The sequence below is a fragment of the Oncorhynchus kisutch genome, unplaced genomic scaffold (assembly GCF_002021735.2).
Source record: "Oncorhynchus kisutch isolate 150728-3 unplaced genomic scaffold, Okis_V2 Okis04b-Okis11a_hom, whole genome shotgun sequence".
NCBI classification, from domain to species: domain Eukaryota; kingdom Metazoa; phylum Chordata; class Actinopteri; order Salmoniformes; family Salmonidae; genus Oncorhynchus; species Oncorhynchus kisutch.
In genome coordinates, this window is record NW_022261981.1 from 1396566 (window position 1) to 1415574 (window position 19009).

The window sequence follows — 19009 nt, forward strand, 5'->3', positions numbered from 1 at the left end:
TGTGTTTTACAAGCAGTGCTCTCCTTCTAAAGTTGCACTGTGTTTATAAAGCAGTGCTCTTCTTCTAAAGATGCACTGTGTTTTACAAGCAGTGCTCTCCTTCTAAAGCTGCACTGTGTTTATAAAGCAGTGCTCTCCTTCTAAAGATGCACTGTGTTTTACAAGCAGTGCTCTCCTTCTAAAGCTGCACTGTGTTTATAAAGCAGTGCTCTCCTTCTAAAGATGCACTGTGTTTTACAAGCAGTGCTCTCCTTCTAAAGCTGCGCTGTGTTTTTAAAGCTGCACAGTGTTTTTAAAGCTGCACCGTGTTTTTAAAGCTGCACAGTGTTTTTTAAAGCTGCACTGTGTTTTTAAAGCTGCGCTGTGTTTTTAAAGCTGCACTGTGTTTTTAAAGCTGCACAGTGTTTTTAAAGCTGCACAGTGTTTTTAAAGCTGCACAGTGTTTTTTAAAGCTGCACAGTGTTTTTAAAGCTGCACTGTGTTTTTAAAGCTGCGCTGTGTTTTTAAAGCTGAATTGTATTTGTACTTTTAGTGACAGAGGTGTGATGGAATGTTAATCTGGATATTCCAGACGTCTCTTTACCTGCTTGTAACCGTTTCGTTGTTCCTCCCTTTCTTCTCTCCCCCTCTATCTCTCTCTCTCTCCCTCCCCTTCTCTCTCTCCCTCCCTCTCTCTCTCTCTCTCTCTCTCTCCCCCTCTATCTCTCTCTCTCCCTCCCCTTCTCTCTCTCCCTCCCTCTCTCTCTCCCCCTCTATCTCTCTCTCCCTCCCCTTCTCTCTCTCTCCCCTCCCTCTCTCTCTCCCCTCTCTCTCTCTCCCCTTCTCTCTCTCTCTCCTTCTCTCTCTCTCTCCCTGCCTTTCTCTCTCTCGCTGCCTCTCTTTCTCCCCCTCTCTCTCTCTCTCTCTCTCTCCCTCTCTCTCTCTCTCTCCCTCTCTCTCTCTCTCTCTCCCTCCCTCTCTCTCTCTCTCCCTCCCTCTCGCTCCCTTTCTTCTCTCCCCTCTCTCTCTCTCTCTCCCTCCCCTTCTCTCTCTCCCTCCCTCTCTCTCTCCCTCCCTCTCTCTCTCTCTCTCTCTCCCCCTCTATCTCTCTCTCTCCCTCCCCTTCTCTCTCTCCCTCCCTCTCTCTTCCCCCTCTATCTCTCTCTCCCTCCCCTTCTCTCTCTCTCCCTCCCTCTCTCTCTCCCCCTCTCTCTCTCTCCCCTTCTCTCTCTCTCTCTCTCCTTCTCTCTCTCTCTCCCTGCCTTTCTCTCTCTCGCTGCCTCTCTTTCTCCCCCTCTCTCTCTCTCTCTCTCCCTCTCTCTCTCTCTCTCCCTCTCTCTCTCTCTCTCTCTCCCTCTCTCTCTCTCTCTCTCTCCCCTCTCTCTCTCTCTCTCTCTCTCCCTCCCTCTCTCTCTCTCTCTCTCCCTCCCTCTCGCTCCCTTTCTTCTCTCCCTCTCTCTCCTTCCTTCTCACTCTAATCTGGTTATTATAAATCCTCCAATTCAGAACCAAAAAATAACATCATTATGTTGTCACATGCTAAACATGTTCTTGCTGTATCAGAAGCCTCTTGGTTTGCTGGTGACCTTATATTGTATGTCCTAAGCTATTCAGCCTTCCATTCGCCCTCCGAGTACAGAAAGACACGTCAATTCTCTCACACAATAGGGGCACTTAAGACGCCAATTATTGAAGTCGAAAGCAGCACGGAATCCTATGGGGCTCACTGTGGTCAAGTAGTGCACTACTTCGGATATAGGGTGCCATTTGGGACGCAAGCAATAACTTCTGATGGCCAACGGTGGCAATGCTAGTTAAATGAGCCCAGCCATGTAATAATGAGACAGTGCCTCAAGATGTTGATCCTCTGGTGCAGTTGCAGCAGCCAGAAATTTAAGTGGCACAATTTAGACTCCGGGGTTGATTTTGAGCTTTTTATTTCAGTGTCAAAATGCCTGCAGTGGAAGAAGTGACAGAAGGAAGAGTGAAGGCAGACAGCGGGACCTGGTTGCTATCCTGGAGAGATCAAACCCTGGGTTGCATCCCAAATGTCACCCAATCCCTTATACGGTGCACTACATTTGACTGGAGACCTATGGGGCCTGGTCAAACATAGTGCACTAGATAGGGGTCAAAAGTAGTGCACTGGATAGGGAATAGGGTGCCAAGTTGTTTGCCTAACTCTAGAGAGGGCTGGCTCTAGCCACTAACACACGTTTCAGTATAGTGTGTGAAACCAGACTGTATTGGCTGGAATTTCTTATTTCACATTGTCCTTTAAGCAGGATTCCAGAAACAATGGTGGCTGTGTAACCAAGCCAGCTCAGTACAGCCTCGTTTGGCTCGGCTTGGTTCGGCTCAGTAGTGAGAAAAGCTCTTAACCCTACTGACATGAGGGCTATGCAGAAGACATGGATACTATACTGTAGCTATAGCAGATTCTCAGTGAGACAAAAAGAGCAAAGACAGAGTCCGTCTAACGCCATGGGCTCGTCATCAACAGACTTCACAGAACAACACAGCTGCTGTCTTGGACAACAGAAAACACATGACAGACTGTACAGTACACGCTTTACTAGATATTTACACCCAAATGACTCATATTAGCAGGATAAGAAAATAACTTACAGTTTATATTTACAACTTTTTGAACTTTATCAAAAGTCCAACTTTGACGACATTATCATTTAATATAATTTAAGTTGGTTTATTATTTCCTGAAGATGTGTTCAGGAAGATACAGCATATTTTGTTATATTTTTTTGTGTGTGGATCTTAATTTGATCACCTTGTTGCAGGAGAACTTTTCTGCAATGCAGGAAATGTACAACTTCAAATCAAATTGTAGTCAAATCAAATGAATACACTTCTGGTGTATTTGAGGTGTATTTGAGTTATTAAAGGGCTTCTGAGGTTGCAATTTCCACTTTGACATTTCAGACTTGATTTTCCTTTTAAAAAATGTATCAACCCCTACCAAAATGTCCATTGATTACAATCTACGTAATAATTCATATTTCTTGTTGCTGCAGGATTATTTGCCTGCTGTAGCAAACAGGCTCAAATTAAGATCCTACATCTGTATATAGTTTTAATTGTTGTCAATAGTATGTAGAATTATCACCATTAAAGCATTCTGCTTGGATAATTCATGTTATAAGAGCATCTACCATTCAAAAAAACAGGTAACCTCATAGTTAAAAATAAACATCCTTATCTGTTGTGGACAGACAGCAATGTCATGCAATAACATTTACTTCCACAGCTGATTCTGCTATACAAGCAACAATCATTCACCATTAATGTGGAAAGAGTAGATATGAATCAACAAATTAACACTGCAGTAATGTTTTAATCAACTAATGTACGTATATAATATGTTCTTATTGTCTTCAGCACCATCACAATTAACATCCCCAAAGCATTAGGTCATTCTGCATCGAGGTCTAGCTTGGATTCATCTTGGGCCTAAACTAACCACCTCTGATATTGATTTCCGTCTGACAGGTTAAGGCATTGAAGAACAGATCAGCCAGTGTTGCTGCCATGCTATGTTGTTGTCTCTTATGTAGTGTGTTGTCTATCTTTACGCAGTGTGTTGTCTCTCTTTATGCAGTGTGTTGTCTCTCTTTATGCAGTGTGTTGTCTCTCTTTATGCAGTGTGTTGTCTCTCTTTATGCAGTGTGTTGTCTCTCTTTATGCAGTGTGTTGTCTCTCTTTATGCTGTGTGTTGTCTCTCTTTATGCAGTGTGTTGTCTCTCTGTATGCAGTGTGTTGTCTCTCTTTATGCAGTGTGTTGTCTCTCTTTATGCAGTGTGTTGCCTCTCTTTATGGGGTGTGTTGCCTCTCTTTATGCAGTGTGTTGTCTCTCTTTATGCAGTGTGTTGTCTCTCTTTATGCAGTGTGTTGTCTCTCTGTATGCAGTGTGTTGTCTCTCTGTATGCAGTGTGTTGTCTCTCTGTATGCAGTGTGTTGTCTCTCTTTATGCAGTGTGTTGTCTCTCTTTATGCAGTGTGTTGTCTCTCTTTATGCAGTGTGTTGTCTCTCTTTATGCAGTGTGTTGCCTCTCTTTATGGGGTGTGTTGTCTCTCTGTATGCAGTGTGTTGTCTCTCTTTATGCAGTGTGTTGTCTCTCTTTATGCAGTGTGTTGTCTGTCTTTATGCAGTGTGTTGTCTCTCTTTATGCAGTGTGTTGTCTCTCTTTATGCAGTGTGTTGTCTCTCTGTATGCAGTGTGTTGTCTCTCTTTATGCAGTGTGTTGTCTCTCTTTAGGCAGTGTGTTGTCTGTCTTTATGCAGTGTGTTGTCTCTCTTTATGCAGTGTGTTGTCTCTCTTTATGCAGTGTGTTGTCTCTCTGTATGCAGTGTGTTGTCTCTCTTTATGCAGTGTGTTGTCTCTCTGTATGCAGTGTGTTGTCTCTCTTTATGCAGTGTGTTGTCTCTCTTTATGCAGTGTGTTGTCTCTCTGTATGCAGTGTGTTGTCTCTCTTTATGCAGTGTGTTGTCTCTCTTTATGCAGTGTGTTGCCTCTCTTTATGCAGTGTGTTGTCTCTCTGTATGCAGTGTGTTGTCTCTCTTTATGCAGTGTGTTGTCTCTCTTTATGCAGTGTGTTGCCTCTCTTTATGGGGTGTGTTGTCTCTCTTTATGCAGTGTGTTGTCTCTCTGTATGCAGTGTGTTGTCTCTCTTTATGCAGTGTGTTGTCTCTCTTTATGCAGTGTGTTGTCTCTCTTTATGCAGTGTGTTGTCTCTCTGTATGCAGTGTGTTGTCTCTCTGTATGCAGTGTGTTGTCTCTCTTTATGCAGTGTGTTGTCTCTCTTTATGCAGTGTGTTGTCTCTCTTTATGCAGTGTGTTGTCTCTCTTTATGCAGTGTGTTGTCTCTCTTTATGCAGTGTGTTGTCTCTCTGTATGCAGTGTGTTGTCTCTCTTTATGCAGTGTGTTGTCTCTCTTTATGCAGTGTGTTGTCTCTCTTTATGCAGTGTGTTGTCTCTCTTTATGCAGTGTGTTGTCTCTCTTTATGCAGTGTGTTGTCTCTCTTTATGCAGTGTGTTGTCTCTCTTTATGCTGTGTGTTGTCTCTCTTTATGCAGAGTGTTGTCTCTCTGTATGCAGTGTGTTGTCTCTCTTTATGCAGTGTGTTGTCTCTCTTTATGCGGTGTGTTGCCTCTCTTTATGGGGTGTGTTGTCTCTCTTTATGCAGTGTGTTGTCTCTCTTTATGCAGTGTGTTGTCTCTCTTTATGCAGTGTGTTGTCTCTCTTTATGCAGTGTGTTGTCTCTCTTTATGCAGTGTGTTGTCTCTCTTTATGCAGTGTGTTATCTCTCTGTATGCAGTGTGTGGTCTCTCTTTATGCAGTGTGTTGTCTCTCTTTATGCAGTGTGTTGTCTCTCTTTATGCAGTGTGTTGTCTCTCTTTATGCAGTGTGTTGTCTCTCTTTATGCAGTGTGTTGTCTCTCTTTATGCAGTGTGTTGTCTCTCTGTATGCAGTGTGTTGTCTCTCTGTATGCAGTGTGTTGTCTCTCTGTATGCAGTGTGTTGTCTCTCTGTATGCAGTGTGTTGTCTCTCTTTATGCAGTGTGTTGTCTCTCTTTATGCAGTGTGTTGTCTCTCTTTATGCAGTGTGTTGTCTCTCTTTATGCAGTGTGTTGCCTCTCTTTATGGGGTGTGTTGTCTCTCTGTATGCAGTGTGTTGTCTCTCTTTATGCAGTGTGTTGTCTCTCTTTATGCAGTGTGTTGTCTGTCTTTATGCAGTGTGTTGTCTCTCTTTATGCAGTGTGTTGTCTCTCTTTATGCAGTGTGTTGTCTCTCTGTATGCAGTGTGTTGTCTCTCTTTATGCAGTGTGTTGTCTCTCTTTAGGCAGTGTGTTGTCTGTCTTTATGCAGTGTGTTGTCTCTCTTTATGCAGTGTGTTGTCTCTCTTTATGCAGTGTGTTGTCTCTCTGTATGCAGTGTGTTGTCTCTCTTTATGCAGTGTGTTGTCTCTCTGTATGCAGTGTGTTGTCTCTCTTTATGCAGTGTGTTGTCTCTCTTTATGCAGTGTGTTGTCTCTCTGTATGCAGTGTGTTGTCTCTCTTTATGCAGTGTGTTGTCTCTCTTTATGCAGTGTGTTGCCTCTCTTTATGCAGTGTGTTGTCTCTCTGTATGCAGTGTGTTGTCTCTCTTTATGCAGTGTGTTGTCTCTCTTTATGCGGTGTGTTGCCTCTCTTTATGGGGTGTGTTGTCTCTCTTTATGCAGTGTGTTGTCTCTCTGTATGCAGTGTGTTGTCTCTCTTTATGCAGTGTGTTGTCTCTCTTTATGCAGTGTGTTGTCTCTCTTTATGCAGTGTGTTGTCTCTCTTTATGCAGTGTGTTGTCTCTCTGTATGCAGTGTGTTGTCTCTCTGTATGCAGTGTGTTGTCTCTCTTTATGCAGTGTGTTGTCTCTCTTTATGCAGTGGGTTGTCTCTCTTTATGCAGTGTGTTGTCTCTCTTTATGCAGTGTGTTGTCTCTCTTTATGCAGTGTGTTGTCTCTCTGTATGCAGTGTGTTGTCTCTCTTTATGCAGTGTGTTGTCTCTCTTTATGCAGTGTGTTGTCTCTCTTTATGCAGTGTGTTGTCTCTCTTTATGCAGTGTGTTGCCTCTCTTTATGGGGTGTATTGTCTCTCTGTATGCAGTGTGTTGTCTCTCTTTATGCAGTGTGTTGTCTCTCTTTATGCAGTGTGTTGTCTCTCTTTATGCAGTGTGTTGTCTCTCTTTATGCAGTGTGTTGTCTCTCTTTATGCAGTGTGTTGTCTCTCTTTATGCAGTGTGTTGTCTCTCTGTATGCAGTGTGTTGTCTCTCTGTATGCAGTGTGTTGTCTCTCTTTATGCAGTGTGTTGTCTCTCTGTATGCAGTGTGTTGTCTCTCTTGTTGTGATGTGTGATTTGTCCTGTATTGTTATTTTTAATCCCAGCACCCGTCCCCGCAGGAGGCCTTCTGCCTTCTGGTTGGCCGTCATTGTAAATACGAATTGTTTTGTGACTGACTTGCCTAGTTAAATAAAGGTTAAATAAATAAAACAGGTTACCCAGACAGGGTTTGCATCCCAAATGGAACCATATTCCCAATATAGTTTACACTATGTAGTGCACTACATTTAACCAGGGCCCATAGGGATTCCCATAGCACTCCCATGTCGGGTCAACCTCTGCCATGCCGGGTCAACCTCTGCCATGCCGGGTCAACCTCTGCCATGCCGCGTGTGGATGTCAGAGTAGGACTTGTCCATGCTTTAGTAACGGATATGATTCCTCATCAGGAGCAGGAAAGAACCCCCAGTTTGTGTTGCTGCACACACACACGCACACGCACGCACACACACACACACACACTACTTAACACTGTTTTGCTGCCACAGGAGACTCGGGCTGTGTCCCACATGACACCCAATTTCCTATGGGATACCCTGTGTCCTCTGGTCAAAAGTAGTGCACTATATAGGGAATAGGGTGCCATTTGGGACATATACTATGTACTCTTTTAAATCCAGTGGTTATCCAGATAAAAATGGAATTAAATTCAACCTCTCTCTGCCACACACAAGCACACACAGGAAAAACACACACCAACCCTGCCGAACTACAAATAGATGCTAGAAGAAAATCTTCATAAAGTAAATAAGCTGTTGCTTTTAAACTGTTATTAACATGTTGATAGAACAATGTCAAATGCTGCGTTTGGAGAAGAGATCTGACTACATGGACACATTAGGACGATGTGGGATGATGTCGTCCACAGTGACACAGCTCTTCTCAATAGTTTTGTCACCCTTGAGATACACATACTTAATCCCATTCTTCATTACACACGTCCACCGTTGGCAACAACACAGGATAGAGATTGAAGTTATAGAGCAGACACGTTAGAAACACCACTTGGCACTCCATGTGGTTAGAAACACCACTTGGCACTCCATGTGGTTAGAAACACCACTTGGCACTCCATGTGGTTAGAAACACCACTTGGCACTCCATGTGGTTAGAAACACCACTTGGCACTCCAACACCACTTGGCACTCCACTCAAGGCTACGCTCATAATCTAGTATTTGAGATGTTTTTAAAATCAGAATATGGTGCACAGCTAACGATGGACGGCAATGAATGTGGCTATAATATATATCATGACCTAATCCCCTATGATATCCCTACGAATATCTAATATATATCATGACCTAATCCCCTATGATATCCCTACGAATATCTAATATACATCATGACCTAATCCCCTATGATATCCCTACGAATATCTAATATATATCATGACCTAATCCCCTACGATATCCCTACGAATATCTAATATATATCATGACCTAATCCCCTATGATATCCCTACGAATATCTAATATACATCATGACCTAATCCCCTATGATATCCCTACGAATATCTAATATATATCATGACCTAATCCCCTATGATAACCCTACGACCACCTACACACAAATACAGTCTCCTACTCCAACAACAATACCCAGTTCCTACAATGTCACATGGTCCCATGGTCAATGACAAGGACATTCTATACTCACTAATGTTTTACAAACAGAGAAAGAAACGGAACATCTCATTTGCATACACTCAAAGCAATCCTTTCTGCCAGCCAGGCGGCACAAAATGCTCTGTTTTCTATCTGCACGGGAGCAAAGGCCAAGGGGGAGAATCACAGAGACCGGCTCAACTCAACTAAACTCCATGCAGTCGTTCTATGTGAGTATCTATGTTCTATGTTCCGTTTGATCAGGAGTGGAGAACCAGGGAAAACCAGAGACGGACCAACTAGACTCAACTGAACTCCATGCAGTTATTGTGAGGTTCTATGTTCCATGTTCTGTGATCTATGTTCTGTGTGATGAGGAGTGGAGAACCAAGAAGAACCAGAGAGAACCAGAAACCAGCTGAACTCAACTGAACTCAACTGAACTCCATTCAGTCATTCTATGTAAGGTTCTACTTTCTGTTTGATCAGAAAGCTGCTAATTGTTCCCCCGGGGTTGTATTATTCTACGCGTGGTTCCATCTGTGACTGTTTCCAAAGGGGGATCGCTCCTATAACATTGGTTCATTATTTTCTGTTGTGTGTTTTTTCAAAGTGTAATGTGTGATTCATTCTGCTTGGATCACTGTGTCGGAATGACTCCCTCTTTACTGTGTCTCCCTCTGAATCTGTGGTTCACACCTCACACACACACACACACACACACACACACACACACACACACACACACATTGTAAATCTGCCACCACACCTCTGTGCTCTTATCTCTCCTCTCCACATATACAGGATTTGGTTGAGTCATCACAACACTCTTTTGAAGTGGCTCCTAAACATTCAGGCTTGATACATGTATTTATTATGCAACAGATACTCTAAAATAAGTCTCTGTGTGTGTGTGTGGGGGGGGTGTCTGTCTGTCTGTCTGTGTGTGTGTGTGTGTGGGCTGTGTGTGTGTGTGTGTGTGTGGGGGGGGGGTGTCTGTCTGTCTGTCTGTGTGTGTGTGGGCTGTGTGTGTGGGGGGTGGGGATGTCTGTCTGTCTGTCTGTGTGTGTGTGGGCTGTGTGTGTGTGTGGGGGGGGGGGTCTGTCTCTCTGTCTGTGTGTGTGTGTGGGCTGTGTGTGTGGGGGGGGGGGGGTCTGTCTGTCTGTGTCTCTGTGTGTGTGTGTCTTTATTCTGTCTCTATCTGTGTTTCTGTGTGTGTGGGCTGTGTGTGTGTGGGGGGGGGGGGGTCTGTCTGTCTGTCTGTCTGTGTCTCTGTGTGTCTTTATTCTGTCTCTATCTGTGTTTCTGTGTGTCTCAGTGTGAGTTACTAATACAACGTAGAATAAACTAGCAAACAGTGAGTGTGTGGGATTTCACTACATGGTGACAGTTTCATGGGGTATTTGAAGAAAAGGGATGGAATCCTCCGGAAGCAATTAAGGGCATTTGTCACACTTGCCAGCGTAAGCTGAAATGGTGACAGGCCGATGCAGATAGATACTGTGTGGTTGTGGGAGAAAGAACAGTAAAGAAATACCACTTCTGAGTTTTCTGTCTAACCCTTGACAATAAATGAAAAGCTGAAGAAATCTGGTCATCTGCAACCCAGGCATCTGGGGGAGAGATTATTCATCATTTACAAAGCAAGGGAAGAGAGCTTGGTATTACGTTAGCTATATTCCAAAACAAAGGCCTAGTCAAGCACAGGCGGGTGTGCAATATTTTTGGAGTAATGTTGAAAGTCTAACACCGTATACTGTATAAACAGGACCAAGAACAGACTAGAATCTGAGAGAATGGCTTTGGGAGCATAGAAATAACAATGAATAGAAAGGGTGACTCCATTCAAGTCAATGGTGACATAATTGGTGGATGTTTGAGTGTGCCCATGCCAGGATGTAAAAGCAGGAAGTGTAACCTTCATTCTGTACTGTGATTTGTTGAGTCAACTCAACTGACATTACAAAAAATGCATTCCATTACATGAGCCACATCATTTAACATCGTTTGAATGAACATTCTACATTACCATGGAAATCCAGCATCAGTTGATAGAACATTCCAAAAGACCATGGAAATGATTGCATCATAATACCAGGCAGCCATTGTGAGTGTGCCCATGAGTTTACAAGTCAATTGCCAGGGTTAGAGCTTCCAAGCCCATTCTATTCATTCTGATTTCCATGTTTGGGAGTTTCTGATGCAGTGTTATGTATTCTAGATCAGTATGCTGGAATGATCTAGAATATATCCAGTATTCCAGTGTTCTGTACTATAGACCAGTATTCTAGAATATTCTAGAATATATCCAGTATTCCAGTGTTCTGTACTATAGACCAGTATTCTAGAATATTCTAGAATATATCCAGTATTCCAGTGTTCTGTACTATAGACCAGTATTATAGAATATTATAGAATATATCCAGTGTTCCAGTGTTCTGTACTATAGACCAGTATTATAGAATATTCTAGAATATATCCAGTATTCCAGTGTTCTGTACTATAGACCAGTATTATAGAATATTCTAGAATATATCCAGTGTTCCAGTGTTCTGTACTAAAGACCAGTATTATAGAATATTATAGAATATATCCAGTATCCCAGTATTCACTATTCTAGACTATAGTATTCTGTTGTGTCAAGACTATGCGTTGACTCCGTAGTCTATCTCCTGTTCTAATTTAAAGGCATATTCCAAGCATCCCTTTAATAAGTATTGTGGAGGTCTGTAAACACTAAACAGACTCATTTTAATGAACAACTGCTAAGCCGAACGTTGGATTGGTTTTGAGTGCTTCAGTGTTGCTGTAGTTCTATCCTAATGAGAGATGTCATCTACAATGGTGTTAAAAGACTAGATATTTATGGATGGCTCTCTTATTTCCTTCAGTGTAAATATGTAGTTGCTACACCATCACAGCTCCTCTCTCCATGGTCCTGGGAATGAGACAACACTACCATAGTCATTGGTGATGATACACATCACCAACGCCTGAAAACCACTGGTCATTATCAACCAATAATTGCAATATAATTGTATATTAGAGATGAGCAGCATACATGATGGTGGGCTGGGCTGTGGAGGAATATGGACCAGGCGTAGCTCATGTACAACACCCGCTCCTCTTGTAGCTTTGGTCTAGGGATGCATTGCATTGTGAGGTCAGCTGTGTGTGTTTTTTGTTTCACGGCCCACAACCCAACTCTGTAGACAGACATGCACTATACAGGTAGGGGGGTAGAGAGGGGTTAAAAGAGGCTATTGACGTGCACAGTTGACTCTAGCTCTGGCCCAAGTTGTTATTGTCCGTTCCACTACCAAGGGATGTTTGGTTAGTAGAAGAATAAGCACGAACACCCTGGACCAGAGCTAGGTTGACTCAAACTCCCAGCTGGCTCATCTATATATGCATACATACAAACAATGCTCATTGAACTGTAGTATAACGGCAGTATGTTAGACATACAGCATGTTTGGGGCTGGTTACTCACCCTCCTTTGCTGGTCGTTTAACCTCTGCACTGATGTTGCACACCTGCCCAGCACGGATTTGTGGAGTCAGGCATCCCTCCGTTTGGGGATTTAAAGGCAAAACCACGTTGTTAAGCAAAAGCATACTTTCTGATTCTCCGTCGCCTAGGTGCTGGGGACAGGTGCATTTCGTATACACTATTCCACATGATTCCACAGTTCCTTTCTCCGATTTCAGGCAGTTTTCCAGCCACGTGCACAGCACCTGACATCCAAATTGACTGGGGCTCGCCTTGTTCAAGACCAAGAATTCCACCACAGACGTCTCGTCTTCGTCCGTCTTCTGCAACCCGTTATAATCGTAAGGGAAAACCCTCCGTAGCTGCACGAAATTCTTGTCATACTGCAAAAATATATACATATTCTTGGAATCACACAGGTACACTATAGACTCGTTGTTTTTCAGCAATTCATTGATCTTCTCGTGCGAGTAGTGATCGAATTGATAAGCAAGCAAAGAGAACTCGGAGCAGCTCAAGTCTCGTTTGTATAGTTTAAGGTAGATGCTGTATTTGGTAGGGTCAGGGTTCTCCAACGTCCATGTGCAGTTCGTGTAGTTCTTGGGAAACATCTCAGTCACTGAGTAAGATCCATATATGACCCCCTTGACCAAAGTGGAACACCAGTAGTCTTGTGCACCAGTTAATCCAAACATAACCAGGAGATAGGTGGAAAATATATAAATCAACTGGTTACGAATAGCCTTCATCCTATGTCATTTGGCCTGCAAGGGGGAGAGATGTAAAAATGACACCAAGGACTCTTAAAGACACAGTTAGTAACAGTAAACAACATGAACCTGTGTAGGCCTAATACAGGGTGATCTGATTATACCAACGTTTAGTTCATAGTGAGGCCTCAACCTTTTCTGCCTTGGAAAACACCTGGCCAACCGTCATCATTCCTGTTCCACTGTTACATTACGGCGGGTAGTCTCCTGCTCCTCTCCCTTGTTCCACTGTTACATTACGGCGGGCAGTCTCCTGCTCCTCTCCCTTGTTCCACTGTTACATTACGGCGGGCAGTCTCCTGCTCCTCTCCCTTGTTCCACTGTTACATTACGGCGGGCAGTCTCCTGCTCCTCTCCCTTGTTGCCTTTTGCAAGGAAGATAAAACTTTGGACAAACACTGCCACCTTGTGGTTGCTATGGGCCCTTGATTTGGGGAAGTCCGCATAAGGGATCAATGAAACTCGTGTCAGTCGTTATTGAGTTGTAATTAATTGGACCGATTGGCAGAACTAGGGAACCGTCCATCTTTGTAATATTTCGAACGTGATGGGGCTCGCGTGTTCATATGTGTGTGTCCATCACAAAGAAAGAGAGGTCTGTGATTGTGAACAGTTATCATATTGCTCTGAGATGGACATATAGGCTGCATGTGGTATTTTATTGGAAGTGAGCTCATTTTGCGCAACTATGTTCTCCATTACGCATCGCGGAGAGGGGCTTTAAACCATCGATATTCATTTCGATGAGAATAATGAACTGGATTATGTATTCGGTGAATTCCAACTCCCTGCCAAAAAGGATTTTGATTCTGTGTCTATTTTATTTTATTTATTTCCGAACCCAAGACCATACTGCGTGATATGCTGTAGGCTATGTTACACGCCCATCCATCCAACCTGTATCTTTCCTCAATTCAATAGTGGACTAAGAACTGGTTTGGAAGTCCATTATACACTAATTTCATATAAAGACTCAGTGGGAGATTAACCAACCCACACATTGACACAAATACAGCATCGTGTCCCCAGTCCCGATTTCCTTAACATAACTAACATGGGCTTTCTTCTCCTCCCTTATAGGCAGCTAATGATACCTGTAACGTTCTTCCATCTACTAATAGACAGATCTGGATCACGTATCGAGTCGCGAGAGAAGGAGAGAGGGTGAGAGAGAGAGAGAGAGAGAGAGAGAGAGAGAGAGAGAGAGAGAGAGAGAGAGAGAGAGAGAATGCATGCGATGTCCTGATTGTATTAATCCTGCAGGCATTGCAGCTGTGAGCAGTGTCACAGTGGTGTGTGAGTAGGCGGTGGAATTAAGTCTATAGAATATTCTTCTGAGAACATGAGAAGAGTAACATTTCAAACATTGAGGACTATAAACCTAATTTGAGGACATTAGTATAGGTTATGCATGATAAAATGACAAAGAATGCGATATAATATAATGGCATATTGTGCTGCCAAATGGACAGAATGTTGTCTTTTGGTTTGGGACCTGTTCATATAGTACCTAAATGTAATTTCTCTGCAAATATTCTCACTAATGGATAGATCATTCTTGCATTATCACTGTTTATAAGATTCATAGGGTACATGCCGTTCTCTGAAAACAGAAGTCCTTTTGCTGAACGGACATGGTTTGAGCGCTTATCGAGGATTACAATTTGGTAGAGGATGCAAAAACATCCGCTTATTTTACTCTCAAATTAAAGTTGTTTTTCCTCCTGTTTTGCAAAGCGATATGAATATGATGAAATATCAACTCAATCCCAATTCACTGACACATAGACGGCGCTAAAACCAGATTTTTGCCCATTTTTGATAAAAGGCGCACAGAAATACATCTGTTAACTTATTCCAACCCAGTGTAGTCTATGTGTGTCCGTCCCATGGTTGGAATCCCTCGACGCATGTTAGAGCCGATTCATTCGAAACAGAGATACAATGCTGCAGCCACAGAAATGTTGATCGAGATGGAATATTTCAACTTTCAGACGAGGCTATATCGGTTAAACAGAGATCGTTGCAGTAGCCTAGCTGGCGTGGAATCTGTTGGTATTATCTGAATGCCTGGCTGCTTCATCTGTCTACAGCCATAAAATCATAATAGCATACTACTAATAATAATAATAATGCAATTAATATTATCCCCAAAATTACCTTACACTCCGGAAGCTATGGCTATTTTTCCAAAATACTTGACCACATCCTTTATGAAGAGCAAAATGTGCTGTCTCCGTGCGAATCGATACTTCCCATAGCCCACAATAGAAGTCCAATGCAACAAGATGATCGTCAATGGACAAAAAAAAAATGCGTTAGACTCCCGTCTGGATCATCTCCTCCGCGTCGCTTTTTTCCATCAAAACGGACCCAGTGAGAAGCGAAACAACTCGCGACAGCCCAATAGAGGAATAGTAGAATAATTGGGGGGACAAAAATCTACCAAATTACCGTGAAGGTATACCCCTATGGATCGTCGATGGGTCCCTTCGTGTCTTTTCTCCAGATATATTAGCCTATCAAGACGAGGCAGCAAGTAGTCCAAAAAAATCCTTAGCGGACGGATGTTTGAATACTGAGTAAGTATGGAGGAGAGATAGAAACCGCTCTGCTCGCTCACCCTGCTTAGGACTGGGGCTGCAATATCACGTCACAGCCACTAAGATAAAGCACGTATGGACGTTTTCTTGCTGCGTCTGGTATACCACTTCCCCCCCCCCCCCCCACCCTCTGACACTCTTACATAGCCTTCCCTTAATTCAAGGCATAGGGATGTTCCCTTGGACTTGGACCCGAGGTTTTGTGCCCACTGCCCAGACAGACAGGCTACTGCTCCAGACGAACCGGCACGTTGGGTTGGGGTTTACCATTCGTTGTTGGAATATTGGGGTATTTTGGCTGCAAAGACGGATGAGCTGGCGCGCGCAGGACAATAAAAAACCTTATATTCTATCATCATGGGACATTATAAGCGGATAGTGGAATTTCCCTCCTTATGATTTTGAAACAAGGATATATATATATTTTTTTGATAGATTTCTTCTACTTTTTTTGCTGATGTGGCAGGTGTTTTGTGTGCTGTTTTGAGACAATGTCTGAAATTCTCCTCTGTCTGTAGTAATTTAGTGTCTTCTTCTGTTCTTATGCAAAGTAGCCTACAGAACATATCCTCCCTCCTCTTCCCGACTGTGTATGTAGTTGTTTCTTGTATTTAGGTCAAAACACTATTAGGTATGCATGTTTATGTTCATCGAATGATTTGGGTGTATTGTTGAGCAGTTTAGTCAAGCTATACCACTTCATCCGTTCTAAATGTTGTATGGCGGGGACTTCAGAAAAGTCGGATTTTTCGACGTTGACCTAAATATGGCAAACTTTTCACTTAAGTTAATATTTTGGTAATATGCTTCGAGGTAAGAATATATCTAATTGAGTCTACTAAGTTAATGGTATAACTTTGTTTTCTTAACATTTGTACTTTTGTTCAACCATAATACGAGTTCATTGCGCATTGCCAAATAAATAAACCGAATTGATCGTAACAGAGACAATATCAGCTCGCTTTGTTTTTACACACGTATAAATGCATTGTATCTGTAAAGTGTGCAACTCTAAGTTCTTAGTCCTAATGGAACAAGAGGACATTTGATAATAATGACCAAACATACACCAAACATGTACTGTTTCCTCTGAGTCTATAACCATACAAAGGGTGAGAATTGGTTCAGTGGTTATTACTGTGGAAGTCATACCCGAACATCTGAATGGTTAAACACAGGCATAGGAGCGTATGTGGTTGGTTAGTTGTACAGTCCGCTGAACCGTCGTTTCGAAAAGCGCCGGAGACTGGAACAGGCAACTGGAGAGTTTGCTTCAAGGGCGGACATGAAGGTTGACTGAACTAAAAAGTGAAACGATCATGGAGGGCATCCCCCACACACATTCAAAGGGTTATGTTACTGTCTGGCATGTCAATGGTTTAGCAGCATACTCCTTGTCGTCAGACAGTATAGGTTGAGTGAGGAGTGAGTTAGGCTACCTAAAGGTCCGTTACCCGCGTTCGTATACCATTAAATAGATCCACTGACTTCAGCTAAGTGGACTATCTTGGGGAGCGTTGTAAGTGTTTTTGCGCAGTTAGTGCTCGTAATGTTCCTGGCCAACATACAATTTGTCGAAATATTGCGCACGCAATTAAGCTACATCTGTTAGTTTACTTATTGCTGCTTGCTAAAGCGCTCGACGGTTATCGAATCCATCATTGCCCGCGGGCGGTGAATGGATAGGCTATAGATATTCTACATATTCTTACCCTACGAGGACCGGAGCCTGCTGTTTTCCCTACCTGATAATTAATTGCACACACCTGGTAGCCAGGTCTAAATTAGTCCCTGATTAGAAGGGAACACTAAAAAAATATGCATTGGAACTGGCGAGGTCCAGAGATGAGTTTGTGGGTTCTAATATTATATAAAGACGCTTGACAGTTGAGATGGCAGCTAGTTTAATAAAGCAGATGCCTCCACTACTAGATTATGACCGGGCACCGGGGCACGGGTATGACACACTTTGTCTGTTATGGGGTTGAGGAGCAGCGAACCGTCTCTAAAATGGTTTGTGATGCACATTTGCGCTGCCTGCCTGCTGGGAGTCGAGAGGGTGGACACTGTGTGTCTGGTCGAAGCTGTCTCTCTCAGTGCATTGTGAGTTCATTTATATGATCCGATCCACATGAAAGGCTGCAGCAGATGCAATATCCAAAGCTATGGCTATGGATTATATATATATATATGATCCATAATATATATATATATATGGATAAAATATATGGATTATATGTAATGGATGAATGCTATGCTATGAGTCCCTGTGTTTATGAGCTATACTGTGCTCGTCTCTGTGCTCTCAAAATATAATCATATCCCCAGGTCTATTTAGCAATAGCAAAAAACGGAATGATGATTTAGTGACTGTGGTGCCATGAGAGTGTATGCCAGCCCGCAGAGACACAGCTGGGAGCTGTCCCTTCAGCACCACCCTGGACATGACCCCTGGTGGATTCAGCACTGCAACACCATGGACAGCAACCTCTGACAAGGCACCAGTACAGACTACCTGCTGTGCAAGAGCATGGACAGCAACCCCTATACAAGCCACAGCTGTGGCAGCAGACCTTAACCCCTTCAGCGCCATGGACAGCAGCTCTTATACAAGCCACAGCTGTGGCATCAGACCCCAGCCTCTTCAGCACCATGGACGGCAGCCCTTGCTACAGCAGCCCCCACAGCTTGGTTCCAAAACGGGCTATATCATAAAAATGTAAGAAAACAAAAATGTGCCTTTTAGTCTTCATTTAATTTTAGATGTGTGGTTAAGGTTAGAGTTAGTTTTAAAATCAGACTTTAAGAAGATAAATTATAGAAATAGGTGGGGTTTTGACTTTGCCCAGATAGTAACGATCCTACAGCTGCAGCACCACGATCATCTACTTGCTTCATACCAGCCACAGCACCACGGTCATCTATCTGCTTCATACCAGCCACAGCTGCAGCACCACGGTCATCTATCTGCTTCATACCAGCCACAGCTGCAGCACCACGGTCATCTATCTGCTTCATACCAGCCACAGCACCACGGTCATCTACCTGCTTCATACCAGCCACAGCTGCAGCACCACGATCATCTATCTACCTGCTTCATACCAGCCACAGCTGCAGCACCACGGTCATCTACTTGCTTCATACCAGCCACAGCTGCAGCACCATGATCATCTATCTACCTGCTTCATACCAGCCACAGCTGCAGCACCACGGCCATCTACCTGCTTCATACCAGCCACAGCACCACAGTCATCTACCTGCTTCATACCAGCCACAGCACCACGGCCATCTACCTGCTTCATACCAGCCACAGCTGCAGCACCACGGCCATCTACCTGCTTCATACCAGCCACAGCACCACAGTCATCTACCTGCTTCATACCAGCCCCAGCTGCAGCACCACAGTCATCTACCTGCTTCATACCAGCCACAGCACCACAGTCATCTACCTGCTTCATACCAGCCACAGCTGCAGCAGTACCCATTAGTACATATTCAGCACCACGGACAGAAGACACATTTGCAGCAATATGCTCACAACCACAGCTGCAACAACAAAAAATGTGTTTGGAACCATTGAGATCCTATTAAATTACTCCTAGTATTCTAGTAGGTAATACTATGTCCAGAACCATGCACAGCTCCCTAACAGGGAGAGGTATAGGGACCATG

At 43.4% G+C, this 19009-nt stretch overlaps 1 protein-coding gene across 1 annotated transcript in view; it reads right to left on the reverse strand.

Moving 5' to 3' along the window:
* adgrb3 (adhesion G protein-coupled receptor B3) overlaps nt 1-15375 on the reverse strand; it is a 396998-nt gene extending 381623 nt beyond the window's left edge. Inside the window, 2 exon segments of the mRNA XM_031813016.1 lie at nt 11966-12728; nt 14895-15375. Of these exon segments, the coding sequence (XP_031668876.1) occupies nt 11966-12713 (748 nt within the window). The 5' untranslated portion in view covers nt 12714-12728; nt 14895-15375.
* Between the last annotated feature and the right edge of the window lie 3634 nt (nt 15376-19009).